The 22,416-nt window shown below is 37.2% G+C and overlaps 3 protein-coding genes across 4 annotated transcripts; all 3 read left to right on the top strand.

The window, feature by feature from the left end:
- Positions 1-5,032: 5,032 nt before the first annotated feature.
- On the top strand, positions 5,033-6,960 carry LOC110854902 (cathepsin L1). Its single transcript, XM_022103332.2, has 6 exons — positions 5,033-5,153; positions 5,406-5,738; positions 6,003-6,099; positions 6,167-6,414; positions 6,530-6,642; positions 6,729-6,960. The coding sequence occupies exons 1-6, from the start codon at positions 5,061-5,063 to the stop codon at positions 6,889-6,891; spliced, it is 1,047 nt and encodes a 348-aa protein (XP_021959024.1). The 5' UTR covers positions 5,033-5,060; the 3' UTR covers positions 6,892-6,960.
- Positions 6,961-12,802: 5,842 nt separating this feature from the next.
- LOC118436893 (myrosinase 1-like) lies at positions 12,803-17,433 on the top strand. Of its 2 annotated transcripts, none has more exons than XM_035855551.1 (9): positions 12,803-13,010; positions 13,087-13,111; positions 13,408-13,541; positions 13,651-13,802; positions 13,963-14,131; positions 15,916-16,131; positions 16,401-16,536; positions 16,619-17,088; positions 17,212-17,433. In XM_035855551.1, the coding sequence occupies exons 1-9, from the start codon at positions 12,873-12,875 to the stop codon at positions 17,365-17,367; spliced, it is 1,596 nt and encodes a 531-aa protein (XP_035711444.1). In that variant the 5' UTR covers positions 12,803-12,872; the 3' UTR covers positions 17,368-17,433. The 2 variants fall into 2 exon arrangements, with proteins under 2 accessions (XP_035711444.1, XP_035711445.1); XM_035855552.1 differs by having other exon boundaries at positions 12,805-13,010; positions 16,694-17,088.
- An 804-nt stretch (positions 17,434-18,237) lies between these two features.
- Positions 18,238-21,593, top strand: LOC110854901 (lactase-like protein). The gene is made up of 9 exons (XM_022103331.2): positions 18,238-18,393; positions 18,483-18,507; positions 19,077-19,210; positions 19,307-19,458; positions 19,884-20,052; positions 20,221-20,436; positions 20,517-20,652; positions 20,825-21,219; positions 21,374-21,593. The coding sequence occupies exons 1-9, from the start codon at positions 18,265-18,267 to the stop codon at positions 21,527-21,529; spliced, it is 1,512 nt and encodes a 503-aa protein (XP_021959023.1). The 5' UTR covers positions 18,238-18,264; the 3' UTR covers positions 21,530-21,593.
- The last annotated feature ends 823 nt before the right edge of the window (positions 21,594-22,416 follow it).

Raw genomic sequence — 22,416 nt, 5'->3', positions numbered from 1 at the left:
TGGACACATATCTTCCAAGTTGTAGTCTGATTTCCTCTCCAAAATGATACTTTACTCCAGCGTAGACATTTGAGTTGGGCAATATCAGTCGAAAACCGTTTTCAAGGGCTTCTTTTATATCGAGAAATAAGCGAAGTTCCAACGGTGCCGTTATACTTGTTGTCATGAATGCTTCGTAGTGATAGCTTAGAAACGAGGTTACTGCGAGACTAAAAAATAAGGCGGGATTCTTCCAATCATTAAGATTCTCTGGGGCAATATAATAAAAAAGTTTAGGGCATCGAACATCATGGAGATTCGGCGACCAATTAGGGCGAAAAATGAGAACGATGTTAGTAATGCAAGCCATGTGTTGAGGTCGAAAGGTGACGTAATCCAGGACCAGGATGGTGGGTCGTAGTCAGCTTTTGTGATGCAGTAAATGAGGTGCATTTCCCGCTGGATGAACGAAGATATAATGGGATGTGTATAATCGGAAAAGTTTTCTGGCGAAGAGTTTCTAACACCTCGTTCGCATTTAATGAGCGGCGCCCATTCGCTGTCGTCGCTGTCGTCAAGAAACGGGCAGGATAGTAACGCTAATAGAGTATAAATTGACTATCAGTAAACGATAATACATTTAGCACGAAAATTAATGGTAATAAGCTTGTAATATGTGTGTTTGCGATTTTAAATTTGAGGGTAAACTTATTTATTGATTATTAAAATCTACTTGCCTAGATAATCCACCTACAATTAAATTGCAATCACAATCGCAAACACTTATTCCTACTCAATCTTCCTAGTGGAATAAATCCGCATATTCGTAGTTTTAAATCGCAACGCTTGATAATATTTTTCAGACTAACATTCTTTTTGGATTGGTGATCAATCCCGCTACTTATGTACTTGACACAAATTTTAACTACAAGTTCTTACCTTCCACAGATGCATTGAGCCGCTCCTTTTCAATCTCATGAAGTGGATAACCAACTTGACAGCCTGGCTCGGAGTCAAAGTACTTCTGACAGTTTGCCAATCTCGGATTTTGCCGGACTTGTTCTTCCGTAGCGAAATAATCTCTGCCTTGATGGAAAAGAATTTTACCTCCATACGCGTTCGAAGACAATTTCCCGTGAAACTGACGGAAAATCATGAAGGAACTCCAACTTGCCAAGTCTGATTAAACTATTTTTAGCTGGACAAAGGTAACAGAGTTGATGAGCGATGGCAATAACGTTCAAGTTGTCGTTGTTTCGAGATGTCCATGTAATAAATGTCAAATGACATGTGAACCCTAATTTAGGAATATCAATGCCTTGATGGAATATTTCTTGTGAGAAAGAACTCCTCCAATGGGCTATGTTGTATAACATAACGTTATAATTGTTCCCACTGGAATGTCCAGACTTAATGATTACATTAGATAAATCTTGCATATTATGGGTCAAAGTTATAAAAATTTTAATGTTTTGAAGAGCATGTCGTTTTGGCGGCGAGTAGAAAAACGCTTCCCTGTCAACACCTTGATCATTATCCTGCCATGTAGCGTTGTCTTGGAGGTGGTGTGATATCGTGATGGGGGATGTTATTACGCCATGTTGAAAATTTGAATTGAAGTTTAATATAATACTCGAAGATCTATTTTGGACCAAAATTCTGAAATTAATGTCATATAAAGTTGATATTTTTCAAGTAAGGGTACTAAGCGAGAGGGTATTGGCAGGACGGTAATATAAAAATAGGATGACTGTGAAGGAATACATTTTACATTGGAAAAAATTCGTCATTTTTGTCACAATTTGTAAGTCACTATGCACTTTATGTCTAAATTCGATTCCAAATTACATGCGAACCAACAGCCAAAAATATATTTGCATGTGGGTGAAAGATAAATCCTAAGTATGAAGCAAGGTTAAAATACGTCTACATTTTATGATAAAATGGAGACATATGTAAAAACTTTATGTATGTACAAGGTGTCGCAGTTTATGCTCTTTGGTAATACGGGCTTCCGAAGGACCACACACTAGGCAAGCCATCGATATGTACGAATCAGCTATTATGGTGACGAGAGGAACTTAGATTCAACCTCGGAACTGTAAGATTGTCAGGCACGCAATTTCATACATATAGGGTGCTGATCAAATTTGACCACATCTTTGCATCGAGTTGTTGCAAGCTTACTATCCAAAAACGGAGATGCTCGTGAAACTAATTGTTTATCAGTTCTGAACTCCTTAACATTTAATTTTCCGAACCAGAGATCCCGTACTATATAGTGGCGATGGAGAACTTTGACCTAAAAATGGTCAAAAAATGATTGTAGAAATCTCAAATTTTGGGATAATATCCTAAATGTATCCAGCCACAGATATTCGCGAACAAAGAAGACCGAAGTCCATTATCCATCTCGTATTTAACTGTTTTCATCACGCCCGCCATTACTGCTTTTTCGGAAGACTTTGCAGCTTAAAGTGTAATTATCTCCTACCTGAATTGAAATTTTCTTAAAGTTTCGACTGTTTCACAAAGCTGGGAGTATGTCTTCTTACATATAGCCCAAATTTTTTTATTGAGTGAAGATAAGGGTTGAATGTGAGGTTTTCATATTTCAGCGTCAAACTGATTTTTTTTTCAATTTCTTCCTTGATAGTCATTGCATTATGAATTGGTCCAAGGTCGGTCCAAAAAATTACATTTTATATTTTCTGATACCCCTTGATGAAAGGAGTCAGACGGTCTATCTCACATTTCCGAAAACAAACTTGTGCCTCCACACAGCCATTTTGAACCGAGGGGTCCGAAACATGCACAAATTTACCCAACACCTGCCAAACATGAAATTTCTTTATATATTATATATTTCCCACAAAAAAATTGCCTTCCCGAAGTTTCTGTCACGTTTTTGAAGACGTCAGACTCGTCGCCAATGACCAACTGTTTTGGTGAAATTTTGTAGTAAAGCTTGGGAGGGCTTGCGTTCACCATTTTTTCTTGACCTTCCGTATGCTTTGCTGCAGACTTCTTTGAATACGCTTTGACCCACAACTTATGAGCCTTCACATGATGTGCACAGTCTGGATTAATCTTCGACTTCATGGCCGCATTAGGCACAAACGTGGAGCGGTACTTTCCAAAAATAAATTTAATCGTTTTTCATTTTCAAGGGGTCAATATGGTGGTTTTTTCTTGTGGTGCGTATTTGAAGTTGGTATTTTCGGATTCGCCATACTTTTTTATGTATGTCCTAATTTTTGCACGAGCACACCTCTCTCCGTTGAAATTTAGTCAAGTCTTCTTCGAGTCTTTGCCGCTCAGATTTTGGTACTTACAAAAAACTCGTTTCCCGACTTCCTCGCTTTGAAGTTGCGTACGAAATTTGTTTTTCAAGGAAAGCTTATGAAATTTTGAGGAGACGTGGTCAGATATATTTCACATATTATACCAAAATTTGAGATTTCAAGAATCATTTTTTGACCATTTTTAGGTCAAAGTTCCCCATCGCCACTATATAGTACGGGATCTCTACATATACTTCTCAACTGTGTGCTTCAGGCGTCAGGCTAATTTTCAAGTTCTTGTCGTTATAGAGAGTACCCTAATATATATACACTGTTAAAAATATGGTAGAGTCACATATACATATACTCCGTACTGGTATTGATTTGGTAATAATTCGCTACCAGATTGGTAGTAGTTTGTTCCTCAGGGATAAACCTGAATAAACTTCGTATTCGTCCTTTTTCCAGGAGGTTTTTGGCACATGTAATTTTTTTTAAATTGAATTCACTTCTAGTTTTAGGTTATCGAAGATTTTATCTAGCTGGTGGAATAATTAAAAGTTATTTCGTGTACATGAACCCATTGCAAAAGTTCCCATCATACGTATATATTTACTGAATCAAAAGTTACGGCTAAATTCGTCTTGATTTCGAATAAAAAAATCCACCCAATTAAACGAACACCCTTTACTCTGCGCCTCGACGTGACCATAGCAAGGTATATTTGTTATGTTGGGTATTTTGTACCAAAAATAGTTTACGTAATATATTATATATATTACATGGAATTTTGGATACAAAATTCTGTGTCGTGTGTCACGAAAGGATTTGTAAAGCTACATATGTACATACATTTAAAAGATTTTTATTCTAGATATATATATATAAGGTCCACATTCAATAGAATACATATACTTATTAATAGTCCACCAGTACCTGGCTTACAGGCCAGAACACTGACTCAAGAAGACATGAGTTCAATAGGTATGAATTACGCTGCAAGAGTTGTACACATGACTTTCATGGAATTATATGTATGTATTCTCATGTTCCGTTGCCGGAAGACAATCTGTTTGAAATATCTAGCTAAATACTAAGTTAGTTCGCATATCCCTTCATTTTAAATTCTATCTGGTCCACCCCTAATTTTTAATTTCAATAATTACCCATTTTCCTCCATAATGCATGTCCTAGTAAACGCGATATTCCACCAGTATCTATCTACTTTTGAAGTTAATGGAACCGGGATGTATGTATTTATATTAGCACCTGCCTAGCTCGTGGAAACCATCTCGCCACAAATGGATTATGTGCCGCAGACGTTAACCATTTAACACAACAGAATATGTTCTGGTATTGTTACATGTAGCATCCATTTGCTTAAGAGTGTTCACGTGGATCAATGTGCCTACGTAGGTATATGCATTTACATATTCATCCATGCTAATCCAATTACGTGATAAAAAATTACTTCAACCAATTCTAATTATTTTCAATAAGGTATTGTCCACATTAACCGCATTACAGGTGTTGTTTAACCATGCAGAAAATGTAATATGCGAATTTCTCAGAAAAATTTAATTTAATTACACACTCTACCTTGCCCTAATTGCAATTAAAATCAATTAGTGGCCAAGAAATCCATAAAACATGTTATAAAATGTATTTTTATTGGAATCCAGACATTTATTGTGAATTTCATAACCGATCTGTCGGACAATTAAGTGTTTTAAAAAATAAAATACTTAATATAAATTAGAATTGATGCGACTCAATTACGGGCACAGAAATTCCAGTATGTTGTTCATCTATTTAATTCAGGTTGTTTTCATCGGGAGAGCAGCGTCCGATGACGAAAGTAATTTTATCGAGTCTTTCAGCACCTTTAAGGTTGGTAAATCCGTTAATTTTTTAAAATGAGGTTAGCCAAGCTCTGAAATTCCCCAAGTTGGGCACATTAACAAAGATTAAAAAAAGTGTTGCGAGATTTATAAAATTTTGCAAAACTTTTTTCCTGATTTTGGTTACTAGATTTGCTCGGAAGGTTGGATGCTTACTTAGCAGGATTAGATCACTTATCTGAATAAACTCAATAGTTTAGTTAACTTAATCTACACACTCCTTAAAAATTTGTTAACACAGACGCAGTTTGCCAAAGAGTATGCAACTCTGGAAGAAGATAAATTTCGCATGAATATTGTCTCCTCCGCCTTGAAGCAAATAAATGCTCATAATTCGCAAAAAGGGAAAAGTTTTAGCCTAGGATTGAACCAGTTTTCCGATCTGAGCGAAGATGAATATTTTCAAAAAAAGTTGGGAATTCGCAGCCCACCGCCTAACTCGGTGTTGTCAAAACCCGCTGAAATTAGTGGAAATGCGGTGGAAACACCGGAGACCCTGGATTGGAGGAAACAAGGCCTAGTGACCCGGGTTAAAAATCAGGGGCAATGTGCATCCTGTGGATTTTTTGATACGGTAAATTTAAATACAACAGTGAGACAATTCATGCACTCCTTAATAATTTAATGGAATCCGTAAAACCCGTATATTGCAAAGTTTTACAAGCGTTCAAAAATATTTCTAAGGAAAAAAAATTACAAATTTTTGTAAATTCGTCAGATCAAGGGCTTACGAATTTTTTAAATCATGTTACAGAATTTAAGGCTTTTACAAACACACGAAGTACTTCGTGAATTGCTTCAAGTAAATGCTAAAAAGTTACATGATTAAAAAAAACAGATTGGATCTGTTGAAGCCGTTTTGGCCAAAAAGACTGGAAAACTAATCGCCCTTAGCGAACAGCAACCAGGGGACTGCGCATATGAATATTTTTACCGTAAGGAAATACGCTCCGAAATTTAGAAACAAATTCTTCCAATGATACATTTTCAATTAATATAAAGCTAAAAATAAAAAACGTGGCATGTGCGACGGTGTGGCAAGAGCTGATATTCCACTCGAGTACATAAAACACGTCGGAGGCATAATGTCCGAAGAGGATTATCCCTACACTGCCGAAAATGGTGACGAATGCAAATACGACCCCTCCAAAAGCATCGGATCGATCTCGGATTACAAAGTTGTTGATCTCTACATGACCAACTCTACGCAGAGAAATCTCCTGAAATCTTATGTTGCTTCGGTCGGCCCGGTAAAAATCTATTAGCTTCTACAAAACATGATTTTGTTGGGGGAATTTATTATTTTTAGGGACAAATTTATTATTTTTGTGGGAACATTTATTAAACTTTTGGGGAACTTTAAAGATTGCCGTGATTATTAACGCTGGTCCGCGCGAATTTATGTACTACCGGAGTGGAGTTTATCGACCATCCACGTGCGATGGGAGGAGCGGTACACATGGAGTGCTTTTGGTCGGGTATGATATTACTTCTTTAAAAAGTTCGTCCATGGCATTGATTTGTATATGATTAATTGCAACTTCTGCATATTTGAATTGTTAAGATATGGAAAGGAGAAGGCGGATGAATACTGGATCTTAAAGAATTCTTGGGGGAGAAATTGGGGTGAAAAGGGCTACATACGAATGGCTTTAGACTTTAAGATCAAAGGTAATTGTTACGAGTACGAACTTGGCCCGTACTATCCGATGTGGGCAATCGCATAGAAAGGACATTATTTAAAATGTGCATCAATTAAATTTGTGTAACAGAAAATAAAAATATATCGACAAAAAGATTTTAATAATCGATGTGTAGCACACGAAATTTGTTCCAATGACATTTGTCTTAAGGGGGATTTAATAAACTCCATACTGGATTTTTAGCATTCAGAGCGGCAAACCTTTCATTATCCTAAATTTCTATACCGCATTGTCTGTCATTACCCTGCCGGTCGAGTCATTTATAGATACATAGATGTATGTACTATAGCGAGAGATGATTAAATACCAATTTTAAATAGGAGCAAGTTCCAGCTCAAAGGAGGGGAGCTTATCCAACAACAGATTTCGATGCCCTTTGGACATGTGGTAGTATATATCTTATGGGATTATATTAGAGTAATTTTCATGCATATAATATATGTACATAAATAAATCATAGGATTCCACGTTAGAATAAGATGTTCATAACACGAACATGTTGGAAAGTTCAGCATTTTCGTGTCAACATACACATGTTAATATTTAATCCACGTGTACCAATTTCGCTAATAGCTTATCTCAAAATTCCTACTTCTTGTCTCCAATAATGCTAATAGCTTACAAAAATACAATAGGACGCAGTTAAATTATCACAACGGACAAATTCTTTGCCCATCATTCCTATTTCTAATAAATAGTCACAAAAAACTTAAAATGGTTCCTGCATCCGTGAAATTTTTGCTACTTTTCTCCACCCTCATTTCCCCCACAATTTCCATCTCTCCACGAGGAAATTCTGGCTGTTCGGCAGGATGGGCACCGTCTGGCCTTTGCTGGCGATACTGCCAGGCCGACCACGGTCAATGGTGTTACACTGGGCTTAATTGCAACACAGACAATCAATGTTCGCAGAGATCAATTTGTGCCAACATAACTTGCCAGGACACCCAAACTGACTGCGTCACAGACTGCTTCTTCGACGAATACAGTCCTCGAGGTAACGACGGCTGCAGCTCATGGGGTTGCTGGCGATACTGCATGGGCGACAGTGGGGACTGGTGTTACACGGGGCGCGAATGTTCCCGGGAGAACGATGGAATTTGCAGTGAGGAAAAATCATGTCGGAAAATGAACTGCCCTGCTGGAAAGAAGGGGTGTGTGCTAACTTGCAATTTAAAAATGTCACAACCTTCCAAGTCAGGTAGGCAAGAAGCTGCACTTAGCAGCCTCGAAATCCCTCAGAACTCACAGTGCAAATTTGTGCTGACCATCACCCCCGCATTGCGTCAACTAGCCGAGAATTGGATAACAAAGCAACAATCCCGCTCAAACATTGCCACCTGGATATATCGGACGAAAACCTATCAAGAAAATAAGTCCCCAATTTCCCGAAATTTCACCAAGTTTTCAAACCAGTGCACCTTTGTGTTCATTTTCGACAACAACTTCGACTACAGCCCTAGCGACGTACATGACCTACTTTTAGTGCATTACTCGTGGTCTGCGAGGGCGATCGTTGTCCTGGTTACGGACCTAAGCCCGCCCCAATATAACCCTTGGATTTGGGTAACCCTGGTTACCCCAGTGTACGTCCATATCTGGGATTGGGTAACGTTGGAATATACAAAAACCACGAATAGATACCACCAGGTTTCAGACATTTGGGGAAATAAAGACCCCGTTACGAAGGACTTTTCCCTACTTGAAATTTCCTACCCGTGGCGGGGCGGTTCCACATTGGGTATTCCGTGTTCCCCAATGGGGACACTAAGCGGGAAAAATATTGCCACTTACAACAAATTTTGTACCAAAGAACAACTCGAATATTTATTTCTGGAAAGCTTCTTTAACCTTTCGCTGACTTCCTGGGGAGGAAATGAACCCGATCGGAGGGGTGATTTTTTCCCGAAAATTGTCCCCAGAAGACGATTCACTGAAAAGTATATGCCCGACGATATCGCCGCATTAGCACCAGCAAGTGAATCCCGCCCTGGAATAATATACTGTCGAAGACATGGCATCTTCGGCACGGCAAATGCTTCCATAGACGTTTGGTTATCTCCGTTTGATAATATCATGTGGATTTTCGTATTTGTCATGTTCCCGCTCCTGGCGCTGAACAGTCTCTCAGTAAATATTATCACTTCACCCAGAAACATCGTCATGAACTATACCTATCAAATCTACGTTTTGACATCGATCCTAATCCGCAACGGGGTCCGACCATATACCTGGCGCCTCTTTCTGTTCGGCCTGATCAGTCAGTTGATTCCTTGTTTGTATGAATCCATCATTACCGGGAAACTTCTAGCGCCCATAGCACCACGAAAGTTCCAAGATGTCGGCGAGTTGGTTAGAACCGGGTACACAATTGAATATGATGTAACATCCTATGACTCAGACGATATTGAGAAAGATATTGGAATAGAATTCAAAAAGACCCGGGTTTTTCACAGATTGAACCACACTTTCCACTACAACGCGACCAGTTTATTACTTGAGTATTATGGTTCTGATTACGGAAGAAATTCCTTTCTAGCCATGTTGGGAGATGAGAATAGGCTAAGATCATATTTTAGCGCCATGCAGGAACTAGAGTTAGTCTTGCTTTCGGAAGAAATGGAAATCTTTGTAAGGCGAATTAAGCATCGGCATCACTGTCACGTCCTGCAGGTCGGGGACCGACTCAGCTTTTACTGGTTTTTCTACGTCCCTCATCGAGAAATGTTAATCAGGGTGAATGAATTGCTTGGAGAATCTGGAATTTTACAGATGTGGGAGGAAATGTGGTACAATTACAAAAAACTGAGTCAGGGTGAGAAACAGAGAAAGAGTGAGGTTTACAAGAGAGACTCTCCGGATGTTATCGGGCTAGAAAATTTGTCGACGTTCTTTACAATCTGGGGTATTTTCGTCGGGTTCGGACTGGTGCTTTTCATTTTTGAGTTTTATAAAGTACCTCTTCAATTTGTTCGCGATATCTACAAGGCTGGGAGACTGTTAGTGAGAATTTACAAGAATGAGGGGTTCCAAACAATGTTATTGTCTACGTATTTAAAGTAGGCCACCTTCCTTATAAGAAAATGTACACACTTGGGACCTCTCTAAAAGCACGTACCATATTAGACTAAAGTTGTTACCATTATAACGGTGTAATATTCTCACCATTTATTACTGGTCCGAGTAACAGAAAAGGCCTTCACTACAATTTCCGGAGAATTATTTAATTTTTACTAGTCACAGATATTCAGAGGCTGCGTCGAACAATGGACAATTTCCCGAGTCGGAAATAGTAATGTGCGAAATCAAACTTTGCGTAAATTGGTGCAACAAAAACTTGGCAAACCAATATGCATCAATATGCATCAATTGCATCAATAGTAGCCCTGCTTAAATATTAGCCGTATTCGAATATACGCGTCTCTATTTCCATACAACCACACTTCTTGCCAATTCATTGGGATAATTAAATTATAGTTCAATATAACCACAGTTACACGCTATCGAATCGATGAGTCGAGGACAAAACACGAATTTAGCTCATGGAAGGAATTGTTGAAGAGCAGGTGGAGCAGAATAATATTCTAATGGACTACGACTCTAAGGGCAAAATTGGTCTTGTCCTTAAAATTTAATATGAGCTTGATTCAAAAAATAAAAATCATAGTCGTATGCAAATAGTAGCCGTGTCAATCTTCATAATTTTAGAAATAGTGACCTTGCCCAAATAGTAGCCTTGCTCAAATTGTAGCCGGTTCTCAGCCACCGATTTTATAAATAGTAGCCCCCGGCTACTATTTGAGTTTTTACGGTAACCGCCTTTGTTACAATTGTGATTCCGAGTAGTAATGAATTTTTTCCGTCCGGTCATAACATTATACTACCGGTATCAAAATCATCATAACTCGGGTTCAACATTGTAACCAAGGCGGTTAAGTCATATACTGACACCGGCGGTGTTGATTCGACAAATTTTTATTTTGAGTGTACTGATAGTTGAGTATGTAAATCAACAATGTAACAATGTACCGATATTTGGTCAATCATAATTAGCTCTCAGAATTTGTAATGTTTACATATTTTCTTAAATTTATTGTAATGGAAAATTTTTACCTTGAGGCTTAATAACCCAGAAATGGGGTGTCTCATTGAAATAAATCAATCAATCAGCGTCTCCAACGTAAAACTGATCGAGAGGAGGCAAGTTGTAATCTGGACTTTTGGCCTGGAATGCTACGTTGTTGGGTTTATAGATATCCTATTAAAACAAGTCTCAAAGGATGGAGACCGTGGCAAACGTGGGGAACGTGCTGGTCCAGGAATACGACAAATTAAAGCGAAGAGGTATGCACACAAAAATTAATGAGGGTACTTTTCACATTCACAATACAAGTCTTTTTGGTTTTGCATTCTGAAGATGTGTATGTTTTTGTTATGGAATATATCGATTTTACAGGAAATTTATTGCAGATTCCAAACATCATTGCCGTTTATTGGTAACTGTAAAAGTTTACAAAATATTGTGCATACAATTTCGAAAATGCAGGCAAAATAATTCATGGCACCACATTAATTTTGATCCGAAAACACTTGCAGAGTTTGAAGAATACTTTGTTGGCTCCCATTTTGCATCAATTACTTTCTGGATATGACATTGAGTGTGCCAAGCTTTTGACCAGTTCCGGCCCTAATTTCCCCCACTTCTTGCCGACGATCACTTATAACTAATTTTTGGGCGTTCAAAAACCTGACAGTGCTAAAAACACTATGTCATTGTATCTGTAGAATTGCTAATAAATACATAAAGTCTAGAGATTTGTTGAGATCGACTATAAATGATACTCAACGGGTTTGAGACCGTCCTCCGCAACGACCCGTCGCAGTCGGTTTCTCCAAATCTCTCCTAAGAAGGGCAGAGGGAATAACTGACGAACTAACACAAGTCGTCAATCAATTAAACCTCTATTTATTAATTCTCAACCAATTTACTTTACAAAATTATTGGAAGAGACTAAAACACATTACTTGACTGATTCACAGACAAAAGAACAGTGCCAGAAGGCACGGAAAAGACCTCGCCTTCACAAAGACGAGGGACACTCAAATTATAGGGGGAATAAAAATACTTATATACTAATGCCTTATGATTTCTTCAAGATTGCCCCAGGTTGGGGATGTGGTCAAGTGGGATCAACCTTCCACAAAGTTTGAACTTAATATTTCTCATAATGTGTCGATTTTGACCATAATCTCAGTTTTCCTCATGTTATGGGTTTGGTCAAGTGGGGCTACTAGTTATTAAGAAATAAGCTCGAAAACATAAACAAACACATAAATTTGATTTCTTTTTTGCATGGAACGCTTCCATCTGAATCAGGGTTACAAGTGATATATATCACTGAGTGAGATTTAGTGAGATTTAATGATATATATCAATCATCTCACTTGGGGCTGAGTGAGAAATATGAGAAATAATGAGATAAACTAGTAGTTCATGACCCCGTCCGCTAGGTGGCACTAGTGCATGGCTCATAAATCTCATTATTTCTCATATTTCTCAGGTCTCACTATTTCTCATTATATTTCAGTGAGATGAGATTTGTGAAGGTGAGATGAAATTTCTGCAACCCTGATCTGAATGAGATCATTCTGCAAATACTTATTCAGGGTCAGCTGTATCGTACATATACATACATATTTATATGAATATTTTCCTCTGCAAAATGCGCACCATTAATTATAATTGTCACTGACGGACAAACCTTATTAATTGGACTTGCTAATGTACAAATCCTGATGAACTTACTCTTCTTTCGTCGTTACGGCTATTTATTTATTCCTTGTACAATTGTACATATAGAACAATGGCCAATTTCCAGAATAGTATGTATTCATGAACAGATGCCGTACTGTATTTAACAGTCAAGTCTGTTAACCCACGAGTCAAACTGTATTAAATTTTCACTATGGATTAAACCCTCACAAAACAAGAGATCGATTCGAATATGTCAATATTTTACAAATTTACAAATCTGATCGCTTTTGCCACACTGGTGTCAAACTCCACGTGTCAAGAAGATACATTTCTGTATGACACGTTCCCACCAGGTTTTCAGTGGGGATTTTCCTCCTCAAGTTATCAGGTAATTTTTTGTTCCACTTGTAACAAAATTCACACAAATAAGTTCAATTGCATATTTAAATATTTCCTAAATTCAGATCGAAGGAGCATGGAAGGAAGACGGTGAGAAAGACATTTCTTATCTTACTGTGCGTCCAGAATTATTAGTCGCAAAAAATTCTTAAAGGTTACCCGGCAGATTATTTATTTTTCAACCAAATAACCGCTCAGAAAATTTTCCAAGAAATTGCGACTACTACATAATATTGGATGAACAGTAGCACTACTTTAATGATGCAACCAATAAATATTTGTTTTTTGCCAAGTCATGAGTATAGTTAGTGAAGTATCTTATTCCGGTTGTAAAATATTTCAAGTGTCTCTTGTCCGATTTTATAATCAAGCATTTGTCACTACAGGGAAAGGTGTAAACATCTGGGACACATTTGTCCACCGAATTCCATCCCCGATTCCGGACAAGAGCAATGCAGATATTGGATGCGACTCGTACCACAAATATGACCATGACGTTTCTCTTCTCAAGTATATCGGGGTAGGAAATATTTACATGTTTATGAAGCGATTAATTTGCATTTCCTGGAATGTATTAATTTCTAAGAAAAAGTCGGTATCATAAATTTACATATCATTACTTTGCGCAGGCGGGCGTCTATCGGTTTAGTTTATCTTGGACCAGGATTCTTCCCACGGGTCGAATTGATCAAATAAATCCAGCCGGGATTCGATACTACAACAATTTGATTAACCTCCTCCTTGCCAATGGGATCGAACCCATGATTACCCTACATCATTGGTATGTTTATGAATGTGTGAAGAATCTGTAATTTAGCGTAATTTACATAATCGGGTATTTGCATATTTGCTTGACCACCGTCGGATTTAAAAACCCGGGTGTACTTATTTGAACCTCTTACCATTGAAAATCGTATTGAATTTTAACCATGTGCATTTAGGGACTTGCCTCAACCCCTGCAGGATCTTGGTGGCTGGCCAAATGAGAATGTAATCCAACACTACAGTAATTTTGCAAACCTCGCATTTCACACGTTTGGAGATCGTGTCAAGAAATGGATTACATTTAGCGAGCCGAATGTCATGTGCCTAAACGGATACATAACTCGGGTGAGTGTGCTAAATGACAAATGTAAATACAAAAAGTATCACAAATGAAATGCAATGTGGGCAAAAATTGGATTTTTGCCGAATGCAAATTCGGCAAAACAAGTCAGTCCAATGTGGTGACCATAATGTTAAAAATCTGGTAGATTCAAATTTATAATCTCTACTGGGGCTGATTTGGTAATCATTTCCTACCGGATCGCTAGTAATTTGTTTCTGAATATTAAATTTTACATTTCTACAACATTATTACACAGTCCTATAGAGGGGTCGCCCCGGGAAGTGATGGTCAGTTTGTAATTAGTAGCAGGGTAGTAAACAATGGTTTCAGAGATCTTATTTCATCGTACAATATTGCAAATATATCCAACCACGTACCCTAAAATTTCATTAGCTTTCCTTGAAAAGCAAATTTCGTACGCAACTTCAAAGCGAGGAAGTCGGGAAACGAATTTTTTGTAAGTACCAAAATTCGATTTACAAAGACTCAAAGAAGTCTTCACCACATTTCAACAGAGAAGGGTGTGGCCGTGCAAAAATTAAGACTGGCATAAAAAAGTATGGAGAATCCGAAAATGTCAACCTTAAATACGCACCATGAGAAAAAACCATCTAAATCAACACTTAAGAGTAAAAAACGATTGACTTTATTTTTGGAAAATGTTGTGCCACGTTCATGCCTGATGCGGCCAGAAGGTCAAAGATAAATACAAACTACTTCCATCATGATAAGGCCCATAAGTTGTGGGTCAAAGCGTGTGCAAATAAATCTCCAGCAAAACATATGGAAGGTCGCGAGAAAATGGTAAACGCAAAACGTCCCAAGCTTTACAACGAAATTTCTCAAAAAAAGTATCCACTGACAACGAGTCCTACATCCTTAAAAACGTTCCTGAAACTTCGGGAAGAGAATTTTTCCATGACAAATATATCTCTCAAATGAAAACCGAAGCGAAATTAAAATGTTTTTAAAAATTTCTCAAGAAATTTCCGATTTCGTTGGCGTCAAAATGTATGGTGATCAAATGGCAGTTTGTTTTTGAAAAATGAAAACCCTCCAAATGTCCCTTATCTTCGCCCCATCGAAACATTTTGGACTCTATGTAAGAAGTAATACTCCCTGCTTTGTGAAACAGTCGATATTTTAAGAAAATTTCGGTTCCGGTAGGAAAAAACTAACAATGAATTTGCAAAGTCTTCCGGAAAAGTATTATTGGGGGACGTGGCTAAAAAGATTAAATACGAACTGGATAATGGATGAAAGTCTCTTTTGCTTGCGGATCTATTACATCAAATGTATTTAACATATTATCCCCAAATTTGAGACTTCTAGAGTCATTTTTTCACCATTTTTTGGGACAAATTTCACATCACCACTTCCCGGGGCGACCCCTCTATATAAATTTGTACTCCAGTCAGTTAAAATTTAGTGCATACTTAGAAAACTTGTAAAGTAGTTGATCTTCACTGAACGGAGAGAATATGTATATGTAAATATGTTTTTCTACCTTCGCTGGTAAAAACTGGGGTTACCGTTTAGTAATGTCGTGGTAGTAAAAAGTTTACCGCTGAAAAACAAAACTACCGCCTATTCGGTAGGAAGGTATTACCAAACCAATAACAATATCAAAACAGAGGATTTGCATGTCAGTATGTAACAATACCAGATCTTTTACAGTGTACCAATCTTCTAAGAGGGTACATGTCTTACCGTAGAAATTTACATATATAAAAGGATGTGCCAAAAATAGTGCAAAATTCTAACAATTTCAATAATACAAAACCAGACTTACGCCCCTGGACACAAAAATGTCAATGAAGCAATAAATTGTGCCCGCAACGTGATAATATCGCACGCTAGGGTGTATCGTATATACGACCGGGTTTTTCGTCCCCTTCAAGGCGGTAAAGTGGGCATGTCCTTGTCCTCGTATTGGTTACAACCAAAAGATCCACAGAACCCGGAGCATCGAAAGTCTGCTGAATTTTGGATGCATATTGAGGTAAAATATAGTCTCAAGTAATAACATAAATATGTCAACATATGCAATGAGATGTCAGACTTTGTAGGTCGGTAACCACGTTAAATTATGAATTTGACTAGACTTCGGACCATTCATAACTTAATTTTAACTTACAAAAAATTACGAAGTTAAAACCTGTTTGGATTCGTAATCTGATATTTATCAACTAACGTGCTTACGGGCGTACGAAGGTTGGCATGAAATGGATTAATGAAACACTCTTAAATTGTACATTTTCCTCTAATTAGTGGGGACTTTTCGCGTTTCCAATCGTGTTTGGGAGTTATAACGATGAAACGAAGCAGCTTCTGGGAAAACTAAGGAAATTCAAGTTAACATCGGCCCCGGTAGAATTCACTGCGGAAGAATCGGTGGAAATTAAAGGTTACAAATTTATTTGATTTAATCAAAATTCAATATAAGATGAATAGTTTAACAGAATCTGGAAAATTTGAAAATCTAATAGTGCTAAATATTCCGAATTATACGAACTATGAATCCAAAGATTTCCTGAAGTGCCCACACGTATTACAAATTCTAGGAAGCTACGATTTTTGGGGGCTTAATCACTACTCAACATACCTAGTGGAGCCAACTAAAGTGACGACATCCATCCTTCATGGAGACTTCATCGGTTTATTTCTCGGCGCAAAGATATCTTTTGATCCAACTTGGCCAAAAAGTGCAATACCCCACACCCCCTCGGTCCCCTGGGGTTTTAGAAAAATGTTAAACTGGATCAACCAGGGGTATGGATCTCCAGAAATTTACATAATGGAAAACGGGTATCCCGATTCGCCCAACACCGGACTTGAAGACGTTGCCCGGGTGAAATTTCATCGCGATTATATCAACGAAATGTTAAAGGCTGTCAAAATCGATGGTGTTCAAGTAACCATGTACACGGCGTGGGGTCTTCTCGACTGTTTTGAGTGGGTATGTGCATTTGAAAAGTTGCATAACCAATAGATAAAATTTCGAAAAAATCGTAGAATCACAATGTTAATGCATTTTTCGAAAATTTAAAACTCTCATGATTAAAAATGTTTAAATTTTCAGTCGTACGGATACACCGTAAATTTTGGAGTGGTCTACGTCAACCATAGCCACCCGGAGAGACCTCGGACCCCTAAACTTTCTGCGACTTGTCTGCAACAAATCTTTTCCGATAACGGATTCCCTCATGAAAATTTTTCACCTTTAAAAATAAACTAAATTATGCTGTATAGAATTCGAGTGGACAATTGTTATAAAATAAAACTCCAATGCTTTTCCCCCTTATTTTTAAAACTTTTCCATGTTTGTATTAATTTTACTAGAAAACATGACTGTTTGATAATAAATACACCGTTGAAATTAGATGTATCAATTGGGTGAAACTACACGGAATTATCCTTAGACCCACGTCGTCTTCTACCAATTTTCTATAATTGTTTCAAGTCACCCCACGCACGTCTCAGAATAGGCTCTAAGAGACTTTGCTGATATGCACCATTCGTTACAAATTCTGGGAGACAAAAATAACTTGCTTGCTGGCCTACTAGGTAGTATTTTAGACCTTTTCTGCCGTTACACACTTACAAATCCAGTATAAAAATAATACCAAGTGGTGTTCATATTTACATTTATGATTATGCAAAAATGGTACTGAGAGGAATTTAATTATTGTCTTCATTTTCATACATACTGTAATTGCACACACGTTATCATACCACATACGTTACCGTAGAAAAAGCTGTCTACAAAGGAGTCGAAAAATAAAATAAGAAAAATTCATTTCGTATTGATAAATAGTACCGTGTTTGTAGTACTAGCTCGGTATTAAATTATTAGTACCATGTTGTTACTAACCGGTATAATTTGACCATGCGGTAGCAACCTTAGCACAGATAAATTAGTACCTGATGCCAGATTTCTAACAGTGCACATATATACAAATATACAGCTACTTATTCGTTGTACATACAGAACAATGCACTATTTCCCAATTAATAAATATTAATGAGCAGATGTTGCAGTGTATGCAATCATATTTATTTAACAGTCCAATCGCCGAATCTACCAGCCAGGGTATATTAAATTTTCACTACGGATTAAACCAAGAGTACAAATATGTCCAGTTTTTACAAGTTGATCGCTTTAGTTACACTGGTGTCAAAATCAACTTGTGACGAGGATGCATTTCTGTATGACGTCTTCCCCTCAGGATTTCAGTGGGGCTTTTCCTCATCAAGTTATCAGGTAGATAAATAGATTTTTCCCAAACATATATTTACAAACTACGGTTTTGATAAGTTCAATTAAATCGATAAGATATTCATTAAATTCAGATTGAAGGAGCATGGAAGGAAGACGGTGAGTGAGATATTCTTATGCCACGGGTTATAAAAATATTGGTACCAATATTACAGTCAAATCGTACACTGTAAAGCATCCGGTAGAGACTCCGTACCGGTATTGATTTGGTAATAATTCAATACCGGATTGGTTATAGTTTGATTCTGAGCGGTACATGATTTCATTACCAGCTCATTACTACGCCGTAACGATCGATATTACCGATGCCGGTAGAGGCATATACATATGTACTACGTCCGGGAATAATTCGCAATGATTCAATACCAGTTGCCTAAGAGTGTATTTGCGCTCGTCACCTTGTAAAATGTGTCGGCATGTTTGAGAAACTTGTAGCGCAGTTTAACCAAGTACAATTTCACTCTAAATAATTTCTAGACAAATTTTCGCCCGAATACTTCGAATAAATATGTCGTATTCCTTTGTGGGCAATAACTAAGAAGACATTTTGTCACCAGTTAGTGAAAATAAGTCAAAAACTCATTTGCCAAACATATGTAACGTCGTTATTTAACAAAATTATCAAATGCAGATGTAACTCCAATGATTTATAAAATATATTCCTTCAGGGAAAGGAATACACATCTGGGACACATTTGTCCACCGAATTCCATCCCCGATTCCGGACAAGAGCAATGCAGACATTGGATGCGATTCGTACCACAAATATGACCATGACGTCTCACTCCTCAAATATATCGGGGTACGAAATCAAAATTAATTTGTATTTCTTGAAATTTAACAATTACCAGGACAAAATTCTTCTTGCTATTATGAAACTTATCATTGCTTTGGTCAGGCAGGTGTTTATCGGTTTAGTTTATCCTGGACCAGGATTCTTCCAATGGGGAGAATTGATTACATAAATCCTGCCGGGATCCAATACTACAACAATTTGATTAACCTCCTCCTTGCCAACGGTATCGAGCCGATCATTACCCTACATCATTGGTATGCTTATGTAAAATCTATACGGGGTGGTTTAAATGTCAGGTTACAATGGAAAATTTTTCAACGGCAAAAATTCTTCAAGTTCCATTGGTTACGGATTTGGGATTAAGATTTTTATTAATTTTTATCAAAACTTATGGAACAGTGATGATAAAATTATTAAAATATTGAACTTCAGAGGCTAAATTTCGGTAACTAATGGAGATTTGCGAATTTTTCCCATTTAAAAATTTTCCATTGTAACCTGACATTTAAACCACACTGTACATGATGTTAGCTTTAAAATCGGGTATTTACATACCCGACTAAGGTCGTACATATTCCGACTTTAGACATATTTATCCACTTAAAAACCTCAGAATATTTTGAACGCCAAGGACTGAACACAGGTGTAGTCATAATTAATTTTTCGCATTTGCATTTAGGGACTTGCCCCAACCTCTTCAGGATCTCGGTGGCTGGCCAAATGAAGAAGTAATCCAGAATTTTATTGATTTCGCAAATCTAGCCTTTCACACGTTTGGGGATCGTGTCAAGAAATGGGTCACTTTTAACGAACCGAATGTAATGTGCATGCACGGATACATAACTGGGGTGAGTCTGTTAGAAGAATTTATGAACACCGTTTGTAAAACAATTGTAATTTGAATATGGTAAATTTAATATGTTTTACTGCCAAAATTTATATAAAGGGTGTGCTAAACCATGTATAGTACAATTATATAAAAATTACATAATTAGAATTTTTTAATCCAAAAACAGACACATGCCCCTGGACACAAAAATATCAATCAAGCCGTAAACTGTATCCGTAACGTGATAAAATCACACGCGCGGGTTTATCGTCTCTACGACCGGGTTTTTCGTCCTTACCAAGGTGGTAAGGTGGGAATGTCCCTATTCTCATACTGGCTGGAACCAAAAGATCCGAAGAACCCGGCTCACCAAAAAGTTGCTGAATATTGGATGCAAATCATGGTAAATTGCTATCTAACTTAAATATTTGTTTGTCGACTGATTCAATGAAACGTATGTAGCTCAATTAAATCTTTGACTAGTGGGGGATTTTCGCGTTCCCAATCGTTTTTGGAGATTATAACGAAGAAACGAAGCAACTGCTGGGAAAATTTAAGAAATTCAAGTTGACATCGTCCCCGATAGAGTTCACTTTGGAAGAATCTGTCGAAATAAAAGGTTATAATTCACTAATTTGTTTTAAACAAAAATACCCATATGTATGTAGTTTCCTGAAATTTTTATGAAAAACTTTCGCAAGAATAACAAATTTATGTCGGCTTATTTTCTTAATTTTCCGGAACAATGAATCCGGAAATTATGGATATGTAAAATTTCTAAAATATTCCAGGGAGCTACGATTTTTGGGGGCTTAATCACTACTCAACATTCCTAGTGGAGCCGAGCAAAGTGATAACATCCATCGTGCATGGAGACCTTACCGGCTTAGTGCTGGGAATCAAGATATCGACCGATCCGAACTGGCCGGAAAGTGCAAAATACGATCTAACCATAGTTCCTTGGGGTTTTAGAAAGATGTTGAACTGGATCAGAGAGGGGTATGGATCTCCAGAAATTTACATTACGGAAAACGGATATCCCGACTCTCCCCAAACCGGACTCGAAGACGTTGCCCGGGTGAAATTTCATCGCGATTACATCAACCAAATGTTAAAGGCCGTCAAAATCGATGGTGTTCGAGTAACCATGTACACGGCGTGGGGTCTTCTAGACTGCTTTGAGTGGGTAAGTTTGAATGCAAGTTATGGAGCCTTGTATAAAATTTACATTTTCAATTCATTCAGTCATCCTGATATTACTTGCAACATGTGTGAGAAAAATTAAACGAAAAAAAGCGAAAAGTCAAATCACTTTGTATAAATATTAGTTATTTTTGTAGTACTTCGGATACACCGTAAATTTTGGAGTCGTCTACGTCAACCATAGCGATCCTGAAAGACCTCGCACGCCAAAACTTTCATCTTCTTGTCTTCAACAAATTTTTGCCGAGAATGGATTTCCCCAAACAAGCTTTCCACTTTTAAAAATAGGATAAATTATTTGTCCTAATAAATATTCTTCCAGCGAGTAAGTATTGCAAAATAAAATATAACGATTTCTCATTTATTTCTAAAACGGACATCGACTGTAGATACATAATTGCATTACATTTGTATGCATGCATATACATATTTCTACATATACATGTAAGCATTGAATAAATTGAAAATAAATTTTTTACCGACTTGTATTTACGAAAATTATATCGATTGGTAAAACCTTTTACCGACGTGACCCAATTTTATCACCCCGCAATTACGTACTACAGTTGATTAGTTTATATTAATTACTTGTAGATAATCATAAATGTTTGGATACAGCTTGGTGTAATTAGCACTAAATTTCTAAGGGTGTAAATGGTTTATTAGATTGTTTGCGGTGAGGACATTTTCATGGATAAAAGTTTCACATAAAAAACGAATTGACAAATGGATTCCATTTGAATAATTGTTTTCTACACGGTTTAGAATAAGTATTTCCAAGTTTTGTTATACAATATCATCTGAACATAAACGATGAAAATATGTTGGGCATTTTTATTAGCAATAGTTTAAAGGCAGATGACAAATAAACAAATAGGTAAGAAGAAAAATTAAGAAACCCAGGTTTATACGTAGACATCAAGTAAACGTAGATAGCAAGTAAATCGAGGGTTTTAAAAACAAGAATGTGTATCTTATCTTACACAATCTGGATATTCTATATCAATACATAGTTGATTAACTCTTTAAATATCCAACTTAACGAGGTGATATCGATCCGCACGAATTTTGTCTTAATGCGGAAAAACAAAGTTAACCGCGACTTTGTTCTAATAAAAACAAGCTTAAATAGTCTCAACATTAAGGAAATGGATGCATACAAGAATACGTACCTTTGTCA

This window comes from Folsomia candida, unplaced genomic scaffold (assembly GCF_002217175.1).
Source record: "Folsomia candida strain VU population unplaced genomic scaffold, ASM221717v1 Fcan01_Sc011, whole genome shotgun sequence".
NCBI classification, from domain to species: domain Eukaryota; kingdom Metazoa; phylum Arthropoda; class Collembola; order Entomobryomorpha; family Isotomidae; genus Folsomia; species Folsomia candida.
This window is presented reverse-complemented; position numbering and strand designations above follow the sequence as displayed.

Excerpts from the sequence above, each read along its gene's own strand:
- LOC110854902 (XM_022103332.2), top strand. The coding sequence starts at position 5,061 with ATGTTGTTCATCTATTTAATTCAGGTTGTTTTCATCGGGAGAGCAGCG. Across the intron at positions 6,100-6,166 it reads CGCATATGAATATTTTTACC|CTAAAAATAAAAAACGTGGC; the intron begins GTAAGGAAATAC and ends ATTAATATAAAG. Across the intron at positions 6,415-6,529 it reads ATGTTGCTTCGGTCGGCCCG|ATTGCCGTGATTATTAACGC; the intron begins GTAAAAATCTAT and ends GGAACTTTAAAG.
- LOC118436893 (XM_035855551.1), top strand. The coding sequence starts at position 12,873 with ATGTCAATATTTTACAAATTTACAAATCTGATCGCTTTTGCCACACTG. Across the intron at positions 13,112-13,407 it reads AGGAGCATGGAAGGAAGACG|GGAAAGGTGTAAACATCTGG; the intron begins GTGAGAAAGACA and ends TTGTCACTACAG. Across the intron at positions 14,132-15,915 it reads TAAACGGATACATAACTCGG|ACTTACGCCCCTGGACACAA; the intron begins GTGAGTGTGCTA and ends ATACAAAACCAG.
- LOC110854901 (XM_022103331.2), top strand. The coding sequence starts at position 18,265 with ATGTCCAGTTTTTACAAGTTGATCGCTTTAGTTACACTGGTGTCAAAA. Across the intron at positions 20,653-20,824 it reads AGAATCTGTCGAAATAAAAG|GGAGCTACGATTTTTGGGGG; the intron begins GTTATAATTCAC and ends AAAATATTCCAG. Across the intron at positions 21,220-21,373 it reads TTCTAGACTGCTTTGAGTGG|TACTTCGGATACACCGTAAA; the intron begins GTAAGTTTGAAT and ends TTATTTTTGTAG.